Raw genomic sequence first — 17210 nt, 5'->3', positions numbered from 1 at the left:
CCCCTAAAGAATACATTCCTCAAACAACCAGAAAGCTGTTCCCCTGTGTCAGGTGCTATATGCTGAAGTACACAGTCACAAAGTCTATTTGTGCACCATGCGCTCTTGTCCTCTCCCTGGTACAATATAGTCAAAGAGCTGGGAGTCTATCAGCTCTGAGCTCCACAAAAAATAACCTTCAGACCATGGCACACCATAAATCCAGACCACAGGCAATCTGTCCCCTGGGAACTGAGAATCCACCAGAAAAACAATCTCTCAAAGGACCTGTTGATGGCATTTTACCATTGTACTGTTGAGAGTGTATTAACTTATGGTCTGTGTGTGTGGTTTGGGAGCTGCATGGTCAGGGGAAAAACAATGCTATCCAGGGTTGTAAAGACTGCAGAGAGAATAATTGGGTTCCCTCTTCCCACCTTGGATCAAATCTATGCTTCCAGGTGCCATAAGAAAGCTGCAGAGATAGCGCAGGATGGTGCACACCCCGGAAATGATCTCTTTCAGCTTCTGCCTTCTGGAAGAAGGTGCAGGGTTATAAAGACTAGGACTAGCCGCCTGAGAAACAGTTTCTATCCAAATGTGATTTTGGTTTTAAACGCAGTGTAAGAAGTCTCTATGGGAGTGTGTTGTATTTTTAAAATGGCGTATCAGAGCTTTTAGGGGGCTAACCAGGTTGGGATAGCAGGCTTGTTGGTTTTGAATGTCTTATGTAGATATTTTTTTTTTCAATTTCGTTGTTCTGTATGGGACGATGACAATAATTGTATCGTATCATATCAAACTGTAGTACAGGCAACTCCCCATGTACACTTGTTCAATATGTGTGTGACCACACAAATACGCATTGCACCAAAAAGGGGGCAGGGTGGTAGCAGAACAGGGTGTTTGTAGGCTTTTTCAATGGTGTTTCAAATACAGTCAAACCTTGGTTTCCGAACAGCTTAGTTGCCGAACAAATCGGCTCCCAAATACTGTAAACCCAGAAGTAAGCGTTCCGGTTTGCGAACGTTTTTCAGAAGCCGAACATCTGATGCAGCTTCGGCTTGAGCGCAGGAAGCTCCTGCAGCCAATCGGAAGCTGCGCCTTGGTTTTTGAACCGTTTCGGGAGTCAAAGGGCCTCCTGGAACGGATTAAGTTCGAGAACCAAGGTACCACTGTATATGCCATTTCAGTGCCTGTAACCTGGGAGTTCCCTGTATTTTCCTTGCAACAGTACGAATCCAGGTGGAAATTGCAGGAGAAGCAGGTGAGATAGATCTAGCCAAGATACATGCTTCTGAATCAAGACAAATTAATTCCAGTCGGGAATGGGGAAATCCACCCTTGCGCCAAACGTGTTGGGGATCCGTTGGGCTGCCAACAGGAGCAAAGCTCACAGGCCGTTCCAGCAGGCAATATTATCAGCAGCTGAGGTCCACTTACTTTGAAGCACCAATCCATTGGATATAAGAACATAGGAACCCGCCTTATGCCAAATCAGACCACTAGCCCTTCTAGCTCAATATTTGTCTACATTGACTGACAGCAGCTTTGTGGAGTTTCAGACAGGGGAAATTCCCAGTCTTGCCTGGAGATGCCACCGAGGACTGGATTTTGCAGGTGAGGCGTGGGACCTACCACTGAGCTATAATAATAACAATGATAATAATAATAAATTTATTATTTATACCCCACCCATCTGGCTGGGTTTCCCCAGCCACTCTGGGCAGCTCCTAACAGAATACAGTGGTACCTCGGGGGTTAAGTACTTAATTCGTTCCGGAGGTCCATTCTTAACCTGAAACTGTTCTTAACCTGAAGCACCACTTCAGCTAATGGGGCCTCCCGCTGCCGCCGCCGCACTGCCAGAGCACGATTTCTGTTCTCATCCTGAAGCAAAGTTCTTAACCTGAAGCACTATTTCTGGGTTAGCGGAGTCTGTAACCTGAAGCGTATGTAACCTGAGGTACCACTGTATTAAAAACATGATGAAAGATCAAACATTAAAAACTTCCTTAAACAGAGCTGCCTTCAGATGTCTTCTAAAAGTCAGGTAGTTGTTTATTTCCTTGACATCTGATGGGAGGGCGGTTCCACAGGGCGGGCGCCACCACCAAGAAGGCCCTCTGCCTGGTTCCCTGTAACCTCACTTCTCGCAGCGAGGGAACCGCCAGAACGCCCTCAGAGCTGGGCCTCAGTGTCCGGGCAGAACGATGGGCGTAGAGATGCTCCTTCAGGTATACAGGACCGAGGCCCTTCCCGCTGGCTTTCCGCTACCACCAAGTGAAGAGAAATTTGTAGAAGTAGTCATTGGATTTGAAGCGGAAGCCCTTTTCCGGAACGTAGCCCTGGAGAGAGACCTTGTACCCTTTGGCCTCCACGTCAATCTTGATGCAGTCGAGTAGGTCAGAAATGCCGGGAGAAGCTTTCCAGGGTCCAAACTTGACCACCGATTTCTTGTAGGAGTCCAAGCCGTTGAGGGTGTCGTGGCACTTGACGACATCCTCGTCGGTCTTCATCACACACACCATGACGCTAGACTGCCGGGCCGCCACCGCCTCTGCCCTCGCGATGCGGATCATCAGCTCGATGTTCTCGTTGTAGCTGGGCACGCGGGCGAGGAACTGTTTTCTGGCCACCAGCTCCCCAAAGATCTGGGGAGAGTCCTCCAGCTGCTTGATCAAAGGCTCGATGTCGTAAAAGAGGGCTTCCTTGTACACCTCCTGGACGCAGTTCGTGGGCACCTGGTTGCTGCGCAGGTATTCCAAGATGTACTTGAAGTAAGTCCCGGGCCGGTCTATGAAATATCTTCCCTCGGGGTCCGTGCGGGGCTTGGTCTGTCCACTGGCAAACATCTCAGCCAGCTTGGAACCAGGGTGCTTCTTCAAGGTGCTCAGGGTGGTGGTGAATATCTCCCCGCCAACATTGAGCTCTATGATTTGAGACTGCTGGAAAGAAAGAAAATGAAGCAAAGTGATATCCAGGGACGGGTTGATCTGTCCACTCTGATTTCTCACTGTTTATCGTTTTCCCAATCTTTTAAGTTCATTAACGCAGGCTTTTGGCTCTTATCTTGGAGGGTAACGAAGTATATCTGGGGTCTCTTTTCGCACATCTGCTTTTGCAAACCCTCCAACATTTCTCTGATGAAAATAGGGATGTCCTATTCCATAATAATAATAATTTTATTATTTATCCTCCCCCTTTTTTTCCCCAGGGCTACAACAGTTTAACAAGAAGGTACAGCAACTCAGGCTGTCAGTGGAACTTTTGCAATCAATGTCCCTACCATCTGCAAAGACTATAATAAAAACTAGGTTGTGGGATATTGAACGCCAAGAACTAACAGTAGCAGCAGAGAAAACATGTTCCCCTCTTTATTTTCAACTTTCTTGGGCACATGAAACTAACCACAATTACCTTGAATTTCTGCTTAACCCTCAAGAAAGAAGGGTATTTTCACTGGCCAGATTTAATTCAAATCCATCCAACCTCCTTTTGGGAAGGTTCTCAGGCAGGGTGGAAGGAGAAAGAACTTGCCCATGTGAAGACCACCTGGTGGAAACCCTTACACGTATGGTTCTTAATTGTAAACTCTATGCTGATCTCCGTCAGCAATTTCTAGATCAACTCTGTAGCCCCAAATGGAAATAGAGGTCATACAACTTCTATTCCTGGGGAATGATCAGGAGCTCACCAAGTTAGTGGCTAAATATCTCTATGTGGTTTTTTGTCGTCGAAATACACTGCAGACGTCAGATCTCCGTGGAGATCTAGAGATGTGACAACAGACTTCTCTGCCTCCTTTCTTTTAGCAAATGTTTTGTGCCACTGGGGAAGTGGTAATTCTGTATTGATTCGTTTTGCTTTGGATGTTGTATGTGATGCCAGTAAAAGGTTTTATAAATACGAATTTATACTCCACTGGCATTGCCCCAGCTACTCTGGGCGGCTTCCAACATATATAAAAACATAATAAAACATTAAACATTTAAAAAAACTGCCTTCAGATGTCTTCTAAAGGTTGTATAGTTACTTATCTCCTTGGCTCGGGGGTCGCATGACTCAATAGAGCCTCCAACGTTTCTCCGATGAAAATAGGGATGTCCTAAGGAAATGTGGGACATTCTGGGATCAAATCAGAAACCAGGACAGCTTCTGTAAATCCAGGACTGTCCCTGGAAAACAGGGACACTTGGAGGGTTTGCTTTTGGTGGTGTGGACCTGTCTTTTTCTAAATATTTATGGATGAGTATTTTGCATTCCTGGGTTGTTGTTTTTTAAATATCTTATTAATAAACAAAATAAATCAAGGATGAAGAGTATGACGTATGTTACCGCAGGTTGAAAGCATTAACGTTGAAACGTTCGAAAGCATTTTAAAGAAATACTGTACTCATTTCCCCATAAACCTGTTAGGCTGGTTAATAGGTATATTTTTGTAATAAGGTTAGCTTAATCATAGTTACTATGACGCCAAGGTTCCTGCTTTATTCATGTTCTTATACTTGCTTTTTATGGGGTTTGTTGTTGTTGTTGTTTTGCTATTTCTGTTCTTACATTGCTTTGAGATACTTTCATATGAAAAGCAATGAATAAATACAATATACTGTATTTTTTGCTCTATAAGACTCACTTTTCCTCTCCTAAAAAGTAAGGGGAAATGTGTGTGCGTCTTATGGAGCGAATGCAGGCTGCGCAGCTATCCCAGAAGCCAGAACAGCAAGAGGGATCGCTGCTTTTGCTGCGCAGCGATCCCTCTTGTTGTTCTGGCTTCTGAGATTCAGAATAATTTTTTTCTTGTTTTCCTCCTCCAAAAACTAGGTTCGTCTTATGGTCTGGTGCGTCTTATGGAGCGAAAAATACGGTAATAATAAGAATTAAAATACCGGCAGAATAAGGGCTCATACAGACTTCCATTTGTGCCACATTTTTTTGTCCCACCACTTTCCCTGGGAAAATCCTCTGCTGAATGGAAACAAACGTAAATCCATGGAAACCCCCATTGATATTTGTTCCGATTCAGTGGTAAACAGAGGGTTTTCCCAGGGAAAGCGGCAGGACAAAAAAAAAAAACCCCACCCTCTCGGACCTGAGCTTGGAGGTTCCAAACCTGAGCCTGGAAATCACAGCATAAACAGAAATCTGTTTATAAATGAAATAAATAAATAAAACAGAACCAGATGAGCCCTGAGACACATATCTGTCGCATTGAGGGCTCACCCAGTTACCTCTGCTCTGCATTTCTTGATGCAGGAAAACCCACTTTTTATCGCTGAACAGCGGATTGCTTTTTGCTCAGATTCAGTGGGAAACTGTGGGTTTCCCCAGGGAAAGCACCAGAACAAATGGGGAGGAAACACTCCGAGAAAGCCCTGGAAAGCCCATACCTGTGGAGCAAAGGTTGGTGTGGATGATGGTCCTTGACAGGGCCAGATTTAGGTTTGATGAGGCCCTCAGCTACTGAAGGTAATGGGGCCCTTTCTATGTCCAGCTGTACTTTGCCCACAACAAATTGCCACTGTTTTTTGTGTTGAATATATGCTATATGGTAATTTATGGACCTAATAGCAGGTATCTCAAGGCACATGTTGCCATGAAAATCAGTCCACCCTATATATAGAAATGAGTGAAACAGTGATATTTTAGGGAGCAGGCTAGCAGGCAGGGCCCATGACTTAAATTAGGGACATCCAACTCCCAATAGTCTGCGATCTACTCACAGTATAGAAAAACTGGCAGTTGTCGTAAAAACTTACCCATTGTCGTAAAAAGACTGGCAGCTTTTTTTAGGAAGCCAGAGTTGTGGAGCTTGAGCTATTTTTTTTAGGAAGCCAGAGTTGGTTTTTTTGTAAGGAGATCACTGAGGGGCCAGAGATCAACCAGGATCTACCAGGAACACCCCGTGATCTACCAGTAGATTGCCTGACTTACATCGTAGGCGCCTACACAACACAAAACACTGTTGCTGTATGTAGGTTTTATTTTATTTGTTTTTTAACTTATATTTTGGAAATGTACATCCAGTTTTTTCCCCTTTAATTTTTTGTGTGCCCCCCAAGAGAGTGGGGCCCTAAGCTATAGCTTGTTTAGCTTATACGTAAATCTGGCACTGGTCCCTGAGACCAGTATTGTTAACTTTGATTAACAGGAGCTCTCCAGGGAAAACAAGAAGTCACCAACTTACCTGCGCCTTTCTGTTACCTTGAGATGCTGGGAATTGAACCCACGACCTTGTGCAAAGCTCGGAGCTGCACAGCCCCTCCCCAGCTAACTGTTCCAGGAAGTCCTGGGCCCCGTGATTCACTCACCGTTTGCAGGTTGCTCCCAATTTGTTTCCGAAGGGAATTCGATTCCGACGAAATGCTCATCTTTCCCCTTCAACTCACACCTGCAAGCTTCAGATCCGCAGGAAGGGCAGCCAGCCCAAAAAGACCACAATGTGGTGCTGATTTTTCTCTCTTTCTCTCCCACTGCAGGTTTCGCCCTCGCAGCTGACTCCGACACATCCGCCTGCCTGCCACTTGGCGGCCACAGCTACCTGGAGAACTTCCCAGGTGAGTTACAGGTGCAAAGCAGGTAACCCGCAGGTGGAAATACTTTTCCCAGCCGGCCTGTCTTCTGGCAGCAAACTTTTGCTGAGCAGCCCAGAGAGAGAAGCACTGCCTATATATATTCCTCCCTGTGACACCTGCGTAAGAAGCCCTGGCTGACACACCCAGCCGGGCAAACCAGACCCTCCCACTTTCTTCAGGTCTCACGTCCAGGTTAGTGTAGCCTGAAACACTCCCCTCTTGTGAACTGGTTACACCCTGCTCCCACAGCTTAACCTGAGCGACTGCTCTGTCCTCTTTTAAAGGCGCAGGAAGCTCATTCAGAGCTTAGCCGCTCTTTTGGGAGACCGGTCAATTGCCTGTTCTAGGTAGGGCTGCCCTCTCTCTGAACCGGTTTGCAGCTCAGTTTGCAACTCCTAGACTCACCTTTGCCCCTTGAAGTGCAAGTGACTGCTGTGGCCAGGAATCACAGAGTTGGAAGGGACCCAAGAGTCATCTAGTCCAACCCTCTGCAATTTCAGGAATCTCAGCTAAAGTATCCAGCTTTGGTTAATATGGCGGGAAAGTGAGCATAGCTGTCAACTTTCCCCTTTTCTTGCGAGGAATCCTATTCGGAATAAGGGAATTTCCCTTAAAAAAAAGGAAAATGTTGACAGCTATGAAAGTGAGGCACCGAAAAAGTCAGGAATGAATGAATGAATGATTAACGGTGTTATAAGAATTTTAAGGTCTCAAGTGTAGAATAAATATTTGCATATGCGCACATATCTAAATATATGAACCATGTGTCTGAAATATTACAGGGGAGCAAATCCTGTCTTGAGGGCCTATTTGTGTATGAATAGGGTGAGCCTGTGACCTGGATTCAGGAACTGAAGTAATAATAATAATAATAATTTATTATTTAAACCCCGCCCATCTGGCTGGGCCTCCCCAGCCACTCTGGGCAGCTTCCATAAAAACCAAAAATACAGTAAAATATCACACGTTAAAAACTTCCCTGAACAGGGCTGCCTTAAGATGTCTTCTGAATGTCAGGTAGTTGTTTATCGCTTTGACATCTGCTGGAAGGGCATTCCACAGGGTGGGCGCCACTACCGAGAAGGCCCTCTCGGTATTAACCATCACCAAAGAATGGCCAGGCTGCCAAGGTAATGCAATCATGGACCATTGTCAGATATCCTGGCAGACAGAATTTCTGCTGTAGACCACCTCCTTCTGTGATGTATGTATGATGTTTTGGGGGGTGGTCTTGGGCTACAGGGTGGGCAATATCAAAAGTCTATATAAGGGCTTACACCCCAGGCTCACTAGCCACTTTGCTTCTCAATATACTCTGGGTGGCCTCTGTTGTTTTCTCCTACCAATAGGGAACCCACTTAAGGACTCTATATGGGCTCCGGAATACCCCATAAGGGAAAGGGAGCAGTTTTTCTTATAACAATGGGAAGATGTATAAACATCCCACAAGCAAATCAAGATGAATGCCTGAAGGATTCTCACTGTTGTAGACCCTCCTTTATTGAACAACAAACATTCAATACAAACTGGACACAGGCCGCACCATAACAATGTATTCAAAGCAGTATCGCACCACTTTAAACAAAAAATTCTCCCAAGAATCCTGGGAATTGTATGTTGTTAAGGGCGCTGAGAGTTGCTATTCCCCGCACAGAGCTACAGTTCCCAGAGTTCTGTGGGGAAAGGGATTGGTCGTTGGACCACTCCGAGATCTGTAGTTCTATGAGGTCTCCCTAATAGGGTCTCAGCACCCTCAACAGACTACAGCTCCCAGGATTCCTTGTGCAAAGGCACGACTGTTTAAATTGGTGCGATACTGCTTCAAATGTATACAGGTACCAACCATTTTGCGTGTGTTCGATGGGGGCCATCATCTAACCACTGCATCAGCTTTGTGTAATGCTCACCCAGCGAGTTTCATGGTTGAGTGGGGATTTGAACTCCGTGGTTCCCGTCCAACACTCTTAACGGCTTACACCACACGGCTCTCATGTACAGTGGTACCTCAGGTTACATACGCTTCAGGTTACATACGCTTCAGGCTGAATTTTATTCAGTGGTGTTAGTTTTGGGGTTGTTCCCACCCCCCTTAAAAGCATTCAATTTAAAGAGGATGGTGAGCATCTTATATTCGTCAGTATACCTAGGCGGGCCTGAAATGTGTGGCCCTACAGATGTTTTCAGACTCCAGCTCCCATAATTCTGGCTCAACCAGGTGAAGGTCTCAAACCCTCAGTGAGTTAGGAACTTCCCCTATGTAATAATAATAATAATACAGTGGTACCTCGGGTTACATACGCTTCAGGTTACAGACTCTGCTAACCCATAAATCTTACCTCGGGTTAAGAACTTTGCTTCAGGATGAGAACACATGCTTCAGTGGCGCGGCGGCAGCAGGAGGCCCCATAAGCTAAAGTGGTGCTTCAGGTTAAGAACAGTTTCAGGTTAAGAACGGACCTCCAAAATGAAATAAGTACTTAACCCGAGGTACCACTGTAATAATAATAATAATTTATTATTTCTACCCGCCCATCTGGCTGAGTTTCCCCAGCCACTCTGGGCAGCTCCCAATCAAATGTTAAAAACAATACAGCATTAAATATTAAAAACTTCTCTAAACAGGGCTGCCTTCAGATGTCTTTTAAAGAGAAGATAGCTGCTTATTTCCTTCACATCTGAAGGGAGGGCATTCCACAGGGCAGGCGCCACTACCGAGAAGGCCCTCTGCCTGGTTCCCTGTAACCTCACTTCTCGTAGTGAGGGAACCGCCAGAAGGCCCTCGGCGCTGGATCTCAGTGTCCGGGCTGAACGATGGGGGTGGAGATGCTCCTTCAGGTATACTGGACCGAGGCCGTTTAGGGCTTTAAAGGTCAGCACCAACACTGACCTGTACAAAGACAGGCTCTGGTGGATTGAGCAGACAAAACCAACAGTGGGCTCTGTGGTCAAAAAGGTGGTTTCTGCACATCTGCAGAGGGAAGTGAGGGGCAGATGGGGCTCTTCCACCTGGGAAGGGAGCCCACCTAGCAGAAGGAAAACTCTGATCCTAAACCTCCATTGCCTTAAGAGATATCTCCAGGAGAAGAAAAGGCTAAGGACCCAAATCTGAAGTGGTGTCCCTAAGGCAGTTGGACGGTGCCTTGTACGCCTCCTCCTGGCAACTCCTGCAGCCCAGCTGGTGCCAAACGTCTTGCTCTGCTTTCCTTTGGACCACATCTGCGAGGCCAAGAGGTCTTGTCGTCCGGGCAGCCTAGGACCTCCAAACACACTGCCCAGGCTTGCGCCCTAGAGAGGTGTTTTGCTACTGCTAACGGAGTGGTGTGACCTCACCCCTGGAGGAACACTCCGTTGTCTTTCGAGGCAGACGGATGCCAACCACAACAACAGCCTCCATCAGTGGAGGCCAAGCCAGTGCGCCATAGTGGTTAGAGTGTCAGGAAAGGACCTGGGAGACCAGGGTTCAAGCCCCACCCTGGGCCACAAAGCTCACTTGGGGATGCTTCCTGCCACTCAGCATAACCTACTCTGCAAGGTCGTTGTGGGGATTAATTGAGGAGGGGAAGAACTGTGTCCACTACCTTGAGCTCCTTGGAGGAAAACGGTGCAACAAACCACCCAACCTAGTCATTGTAGCTAATAGCTGTTGCTGGGACGTGGGTGGCGCTGTGGTCTAAACCACTGAGCCTCTGGGGCTTGCTGATCGGAAGGTCGGCGGTTCGAATTCCCACGACTGAGTGAGCTCCCATTGCTCTGTCCCAGCTCCTAGCAGTTTGAAAGCACACCAGCGCAAGTAGATAAATAGGTACCGCTGCAGCGGGAAGGTAAACGGCATTTCCGTGTGCTCTGGTTTCCGTCGCGGTGTCCCGTTGTGCCAGAAGCGGTTCAGTCCTGCTGGCCCTCATGACCCAGAAAGCTGTCTGTGGACAAATGCCGGCTCCCTCGGCCTGAAAGCGAGATGAGCGCCACAACCCCATAGTCACCTTTGACTGGACTTAACCATCCAGGGGTCCTTTACGTTTGCCTTACCTTAGCTGTTGCTAGCCTTCTGATTTGTCTAATCTTTTTAAAGCCTTCTGAGTTGGTTGCCATCACCCTTCCTCTTATGGGGGTGAATGCCATAATTTTATACATGAAGAGCAACAGCTGGAGGAGAGGTCAAGTTATGCGTGGGAAACGTAAATGGAGAGAAACGCAGGCCGCCTTAAGGTGCGGCAGGAGGGCTGCCAAGTTTGCAGAGTTGGGCAGAAACCTCTGTTTGATTTAGGGGAGGAATGAGGTGTGCGCCAAGGCTGCCAGCCTTGTGGGGCTGGTCCTTGGTTTGCCGGCTTACTATAACCTGTACTTACAACGTGGAACATGGTGGTCCCCCTCAGCTTTGTTTGCCAGGGCAGGACTGAGTCTTGCTCACCATGCGAGGACCAGATCAAGAGGCATTTCTTTAAAAAAAAATGTAATTCAAAATTAAAAGAAAACATATTATCCAAAAACATATCATCCTTATTCCCCCCCCCCATTTTTCCTCCCTCCCCCCACAAAACCCACCCCCCGGCTTCCCTCAGTTCCAGTTTTTGGTTTCTCTAAGAATGCTGTTTTCTGCATGTTACACAGTTGTATAGATCCTCAAACTATTTAGCTGATTATTATCAATAAGAAGTTTGTGAATGTTTATTCAAAACCAGCCAAGCAGTCCAGTTCGCTTTGTTGCGTCTTCAAATACTTTGTAAAGGGTTCCCATTCATCTTTAAAGTCATAGTTATCCCTGTCCTTATATGTCAGTTTTGCCAGTTCTGCATAGTCCATCAATTTTTCTTGCCATGATTCTTTAGTTGGGGTTTCTTCAGTCTTCCATCCTTTTGCTATTAAGACTCTCGCGCTGTTGTCGCATACATGAAGATGTTTTTCAGCTTTTTAGCAGATCTTTCCCAACAATCCTTAACAAAAATGCTTCAGGTTTTTAAACAAATGTTAAATGGAACATTTTCTTCAATTCGTTGTATATCATTTCCCAAATTTTTTAATTACCTTACAATCCCACCACATATGATAAAATGTCCCCTCCTTTTCCTTACACTTCCAACATATATTTGAACTAGTTTTGTACATTTTCCCTAACTGCACTGGTGTTGTGTACCATCGGTACATCACCTTCATGTAATTCTCCTTCAATAGGGAACAATCTGTAAATTTTAAATCAGTTTTCCATAATTTTTCCATCATAGATCAAGAGGCATTTCCACAATGGAAGGAGACGCCCTGGAACCCTGGGGTGGACTGCAGTAGGACAAGGAAAAATCACGGCCACGCCATGCCCCGTCCCAGAGTCAAGGGAAAGGAATGTGCCACAGTCATCATCGGAGCCAAGCCCATGTTTGCATTCACAAACTGAAAACAGCAATAGGACTTTTATATACAGTGGACGCTCAGGTTGCGTATGTGATCCATGCGGGATGCACATTCGCAACCCGCAGCAGCGCATCTGCGCACATGTAGGTTGCAATTCGGCGCTTCTGTGCATGTGCAAAGCGCGATTTAGCACTTCTGCGCATGTGCAACCGCCGAAACCTGGAAGTAACCCGAACCGGTACTTCTGGGTTTCGGCAGTCCGTAACCCGAAATAACGTAACCTGAAGCGTCTGTAACCCGACGTATGACTGTACAGTGGTACCTCGGGTTAAGTATTTAATTCGTTCCGGAGGTCTGTTCTTAACCTGAAACTGTTCTTAACCTGAAGCACCACTTTAGCTAATGGGGCCTCCTGCTGCCGCCGCGCCACTGAAGCACGTGTTCTCATCCTGAAGCAAAGTTCTTAACCCGAGGTAAGATTTATGGGTTAGCGGAGTCTGTAACCTGAAGCGTATGTAACCCGAGGTACCACTGTATTATTATTATTATTACATAGGGGAAGTTCCTAACTCACTGAGGGTTTGAGACCTTCACCTGGTTGAGCCAGAATTATGGGAGCTGGAGTCTGAAAACATCTGTAGGGCCACACATTTCAGGCCCGCCTAGGTATACTGACGAATATAAGATGCTCACCATCCTATTTAAACTGAATGCTTTTAAGGGGGGGTGGGAACAACCCCAAAACTAACACCACTGAATAAAATTAAAATTAATAAAATTAAGGGAGTTACATCGTGCAATTGATTTTTCTTCTCTTTACAATTAGATAAGCATCAGTGCTTTTTTCTAGAAAAAGAGGTGCCAGAACTCACCATGAACTTCTCCCTTGTTCTCTTGGCAGCCACCTGATAGGTGACGGAACTGAATTCCTGTCAGTTCCGGCTGAAAAAAATCCCTGGTAAGCATATATAGTCCGCTGGACATTTGAATGCTTTATTTTTTATAACACACACATATGTGCGCACACACAAACACAGGTTTCAGCCTAACTTCCAAATACTACAAACAGAACAGTGTGTGAATTAATGAAACAAAATGAGGCGCTATTCAGAATAAGTCTTTTTATTGACAGTGAGCCCATCGGCTCAAAATTCACTTACGTACAAAACAATAAAATAAAGTTTACCTTTACGGAGGTGGATTGCAAGTATTACCCAGCAGAGACAATACAATCAGTAGGACATGAGCCGATTTCAAAACACATAAACATCCTCTTTGAATCATATAGGGCCATAGACATGTTTGGCATTTAGTTTACTTTGTAAGATTTATAAGCCACTCAATCATGAAACCCTCTAAGTGGGTTACATAAAAAATCAAATATTCATTAAAATAATTTAAGCTTCCCTCCCACCCTATATACCCTATCGATTCAGGTATCAGGAATTGAAATCGTCAAGTATTTTCCGTATCACAGAGCTCGTTGCACAAGAACGTCCTCTGGAAGAACGTACAGCAAGACATGTCCGCTTCATGAATTTGGACTCTGGGAGACAATGCCGGAATAACCCTGTGGAATTAATTGGAAAATAATTCTGAATGCTTTCTCATCAGAATGCCTTACCACTGTTTTGGACTACTGCAATGCGCTCTACGTGGGGCTACCTTTGAAGGTGACCTGGAAACCACAACTACCCCAGAATGTGGCAGCTAGACTGGTGACTGAGTGTAGCTGCTGAGACCATATTACACCGGTCCTGAAAGACCTGCGTTGGCTCCCAGTATGTTTCCGAGCAAAATTCAAAGTGTTGGTGCTGACCTTGAAAGCCCTAAACAGCCTCGGCCCAGTATACCGGAAGGAGCGTCTCCACCCCCATCGTTCAGCCCAGACACTGAAGTCCAGCTCCAAGGGCCTTCTAGTGGTTCCCTCACTGCAAGAAGCGAAGTTACAGGGAACCAGGCAGAGGGCCTTCTTGGTAGTGGCGCCCACCCTGTGGAATGCCCTCCCACCAGATTTCAAGGAAATAAACAACTACCTGACTTTTAGAAGACATCTGAAGGCAGCCCTGTTTAGGGAAGTTTTTAATGTTTGATCTTTCATCATGTTTTTAATATCCTGTTGGGAGCCGCCCAGAGTGGTATAAATGGGCAGTGTGTGTGTGTGTGTGTGTATGTATGTATGTATGTATGTATGTATGTATAAATAAATAATATTCAATCTCCTTTTATAAAACAGCAAATCTAAACACAATGCTCTTTCTATACCCTTTGAACAATTTCCCTTGGAACTAACTGCACTTGCACTAATTGCAATTGCACTTGGAACTAATTAGGGTTGCCATATGCCTGGGAAAACCCAGGCATGCCCTCTTTTGGGAGGCCAACATGCCTATGCAGGCGGATTTTTACATTTTAAAGGAAATGTCTGGGTCGGCGTGGGTGGGGTTCAGACTCGGGCTGCTCTGCATGCTGCAGCCACTGCCAGCCTGAGCTGGGGAAATAGGTATGCTGGCACAGTTTGGCGGTCCTCTTTTTTGCTCTTCAAAATATGGCAACCCTAAACTGGGCATTCAAACATTTTTGCACCTAGAAGCCCCAAGTGGAATCATATAACCATCTAATAAAACCCCCTGCAATGCAGGAATCTCAGCTAATGCCTCCATGAGAGGTGGCCATCCAAACTCTGCTTAAAAAACTCCAAGGAAGATAAAGGTAAAGGGACCCCTGACCATTAGGTCCAGTCGTGGCCGACTCTGGGGTTGCGGCGCTCATCTCGCTTTATTGGCCGAGGGAGCCAGCGTACAGCTTCCGGGTCATGTGGCCAGCATGACTAAGCCGCTTTTGGCGAACCAGAGCAGCGCACGGAAACGCCGTTTACCTTCCCACCTGAGCAGTATCTATTTATCTACTTGTACTTTGACGTGCTTTCGAACTGCTAGGTTGGCAGGAGCAGGGACCGAGCAACGGGAGCTCACCCCGTCGCGGGGATTCGAACCGCCGATCTTCTGATCAGCAAGTCCTAGGCTCCGTGGTTTAACCCACAGCGCCACCCGCGTCCCTCCAAGGAAGAAAGGTTCACCTAAACAAAAATGTTTTAAGCAGGCACCAGAAAGGGTACCGCAAATATGCCTTCCTGGTGTCAGTAGGCTGGGAATTCCCATTTGAGCAACGAAGGACATCTTACCTTTGCTCTTTGCACCATGCATTTCTCATCAGCTGAGATGAATTTCGCCCTGGTTGATCTGCCCCATAATTTCATTGTATTTGGAGGTGACAGCGTTGGCTCTCCTTGTCAGCTGTGCGAGGACGCGATACAAGCTGGACACGTGGTAATAAAAATAGCCTTCAGGGTTCTGCCTTTCTTTCTCTTCCTGTTCTTTCAGACGGCTGGCGACATCAGGGTTCTGGTTATTGAGAGGCATCAAGCCACCTTCCACCACCAGCTTGATGGATTTCAGCAGCGTGTAATAATCATACAGATCTTTGCCGCCCGAGTCAGCCTCAGGCGTGCTGTCCTGCCATTCCAAGGGGACGCCCTGGAGAACGCTGGGGAACATCACTGTCTGCTCCATCTTGCGGACCGCAGAGAAGTAATCTTCCATGGTTGCGAGAGGAGAGACTTCTTTGAGCCGAAAGCCTCGGGGGATCTCAGCTGAATTGCAAAGAGGACCGTTAGATGTGAGCGTTCCTTGCTTCCAGTTGGTGTGGCAATTTATGAGCAAGCCTGGGTGGAAACGTGTGATCAGGAAGAGGTCTATTGGAGCGGTGGACAACACCCCTGTGTCCCCAGCCAATCACATTTCTCCTCCTCTGGCATCTCATCAGTTGTCTCCTGTGTGGTTAGCCATGTGACTTTATTTACAGGTTGGAATGAACCCAAATTAGAGGTGGACTGATTGACCCCAGTTGAAGCCAGGACTTGCTGATCAATAACTGACAAGTCATGATGTGCAGAGTGGAAAACGCCAAGCCAAATCAAGCAATGTTTATTCCCAGAGTTTCAGAATCATTGGAGGACAAAAAAACAGGCTTGCAATAACTGCATGGAGAGCCATTGCTACTCCTGAAGGCAGAGTGTGCTGGGCCCGGGGGTAACCCGTGAAACGCGGTCCAGGACCGGTCCAGAATCCGAAGGTTCTGCTAGGAGCCAGTCCGACAGGGCCAAGGCAGGACACGAGGCAGGAAACCAGGCAAGGACAGGTACAGGATCTCAGGCAGGATCTAGCAAACAGCAACGTTGCTCCCGCAACCTGGGGCAGGGTCCGACAGCCTTTTATCTTTGTCGGGGTAGCGGCCAGTCCTGATCCTCCGGCGACTCACCTCCCTGTTTTGCCCAGAGGCAAGCACTCCTGCGAGTACTCAGGTCTCTCCTTCTCTCAGACCTTAGTCTCTGCAGCTCAGGAGACGTCAGTGGGTTACTAGACCCAGAGGCCCCCTCAGCCTCCCCTGACCCAACCGGTAGTGGAGCAGCTGTAAGTGATGGCCCAGCTGAAGGCAACGAGGTAATCCCCTGGAGCAGGGCAGGCTCAGGCCCCTGACTCGGCCCAGCTGGTGTTTGTTGCAGGGGAACCTGGGCAGACTGGGACTCTTCAGGATCAGGCCCCAGACTTGGTTCAGATGAAGCCCGAGGCAAAGGATCCGGTGCAGACTGAGACTCTGAGTCTGAGCCTGAGTCCCAGGCCATCAAACAGAGAAGCCTTGGATGCTCTTAACCCAGGCACACCCAAACTCGGCCCTCCAGATGTTTTGGGACCACAACTCCCATCATCCCTAGGTAACAGGACCAGTGGTCAGGGATGATGGGAGGTGTAGTCCCAAAACATCAGGAGGGCCGACTTTGGGGATGCCTGGCTTAACCCATGCGTGATCTTTCACCAAATCATAGAACCTTAGAGTTGGAAGGGACCCTGAGGGTCATCTAGTCCAACCCCCTGCAATGCAGGAATCTCAGCTAAAGCATCCACGACAAATGGCCATCCAACCTCTGTTTAAAAACCTCCAAGGAATGGCAGTCCACCACGTCTCATGAAACAGCTTCTCTGTGTTCCACTGCTGAACAGCTCTTACTGTCAGAAAGTTTTTCCAAATGCTTAGTCAGAATCTCCTTTCTTGCAGCTTGAAACCATTGGTTCTGTCACGGTCCGGTTCATGGGTGATCAAAGTCCCAGCAGGGGACGGCAGGACCGGGGGCAAGATGGCGGGGTAGGAGCAGGAACGGGGGTCCAGGAGTCGAGAAGCCAAGAATCCGAGGGTCAGGAAGCAAGGGGTCAGGAAGTCAGGGGTCTGAGGGACAGGAAGCAAGGAGTCAAGAAG

At 47.1% G+C, this 17210-nt stretch overlaps 2 protein-coding genes across 3 annotated transcripts; both read right to left on the bottom strand.

Moving 5' to 3' along the window:
- Window positions 1–753: 753 nt before the first annotated feature.
- KCTD14 (potassium channel tetramerization domain containing 14) lies at window positions 754–6761 on the bottom strand. Of its 2 annotated transcripts, none has more exons than XM_083610179.1 (2): window positions 6291–6761; window positions 754–2927 (listed from the first exon to the last, which is right to left on the bottom strand). In XM_083610179.1, exons 1-2 carry the CDS (start codon window positions 6348–6350, stop codon window positions 2253–2255), a joined length of 735 nt encoding a protein of 244 aa, XP_083466305.1. In that variant the 5' UTR covers window positions 6351–6761; the 3' UTR covers window positions 754–2252. The 2 variants fall into 2 exon arrangements, with proteins under 2 accessions (XP_083466305.1, XP_083466306.1); XM_083610180.1 differs by having other exon boundaries at window positions 754–2924.
- A 6242-nt stretch (window positions 6762–13003) lies between these two features.
- Window positions 13004–15622, bottom strand: LOC310760952 (thyroid hormone-inducible hepatic protein-like). The gene is made up of 2 exons (XM_083610234.1): window positions 15082–15622; window positions 13004–13467 (listed from the first exon to the last, which is right to left on the bottom strand). The coding sequence occupies exon 1, from the start codon at window positions 15497–15499 to the stop codon at window positions 15110–15112; it is 390 nt and encodes a 129-aa protein (XP_083466360.1). The 5' UTR covers window positions 15500–15622; the 3' UTR covers window positions 13004–13467; window positions 15082–15109.
- Window positions 15623–17210: the final 1588 nt, after the last annotated feature.

Source organism: Podarcis filfolensis, assembly GCF_964270895.1.
Source record: "Podarcis filfolensis genome assembly, chromosome: 4".
Classification (NCBI taxonomy): Eukaryota; Metazoa; Chordata; class Lepidosauria; order Squamata; family Lacertidae; genus Podarcis; species Podarcis filfolensis.
The sequence above is the reverse complement of the archived record's forward strand: the minus strand, read 5'-3'. Positions and strand labels throughout refer to the sequence as shown.

Excerpts from the sequence above, each read along its gene's own strand:
- KCTD14 (XM_083610179.1), bottom strand. The coding sequence starts at position 6,350 with ATGAGCATTTCGTCGGAATCGAATTCCCTTCGGAAACAAATTGGGAGC. Across the intron at positions 2,928-6,290 it reads TTGGGAGCAACCTGCAAACG|CAGTCTCAAATCATAGAGCT; the intron begins GTGAGTGAATCA and ends CTTTCTTTCCAG.
- LOC310760952 (XM_083610234.1), bottom strand. The coding sequence starts at position 15,499 with ATGGAAGATTACTTCTCTGCGGTCCGCAAGATGGAGCAGACAGTGATG.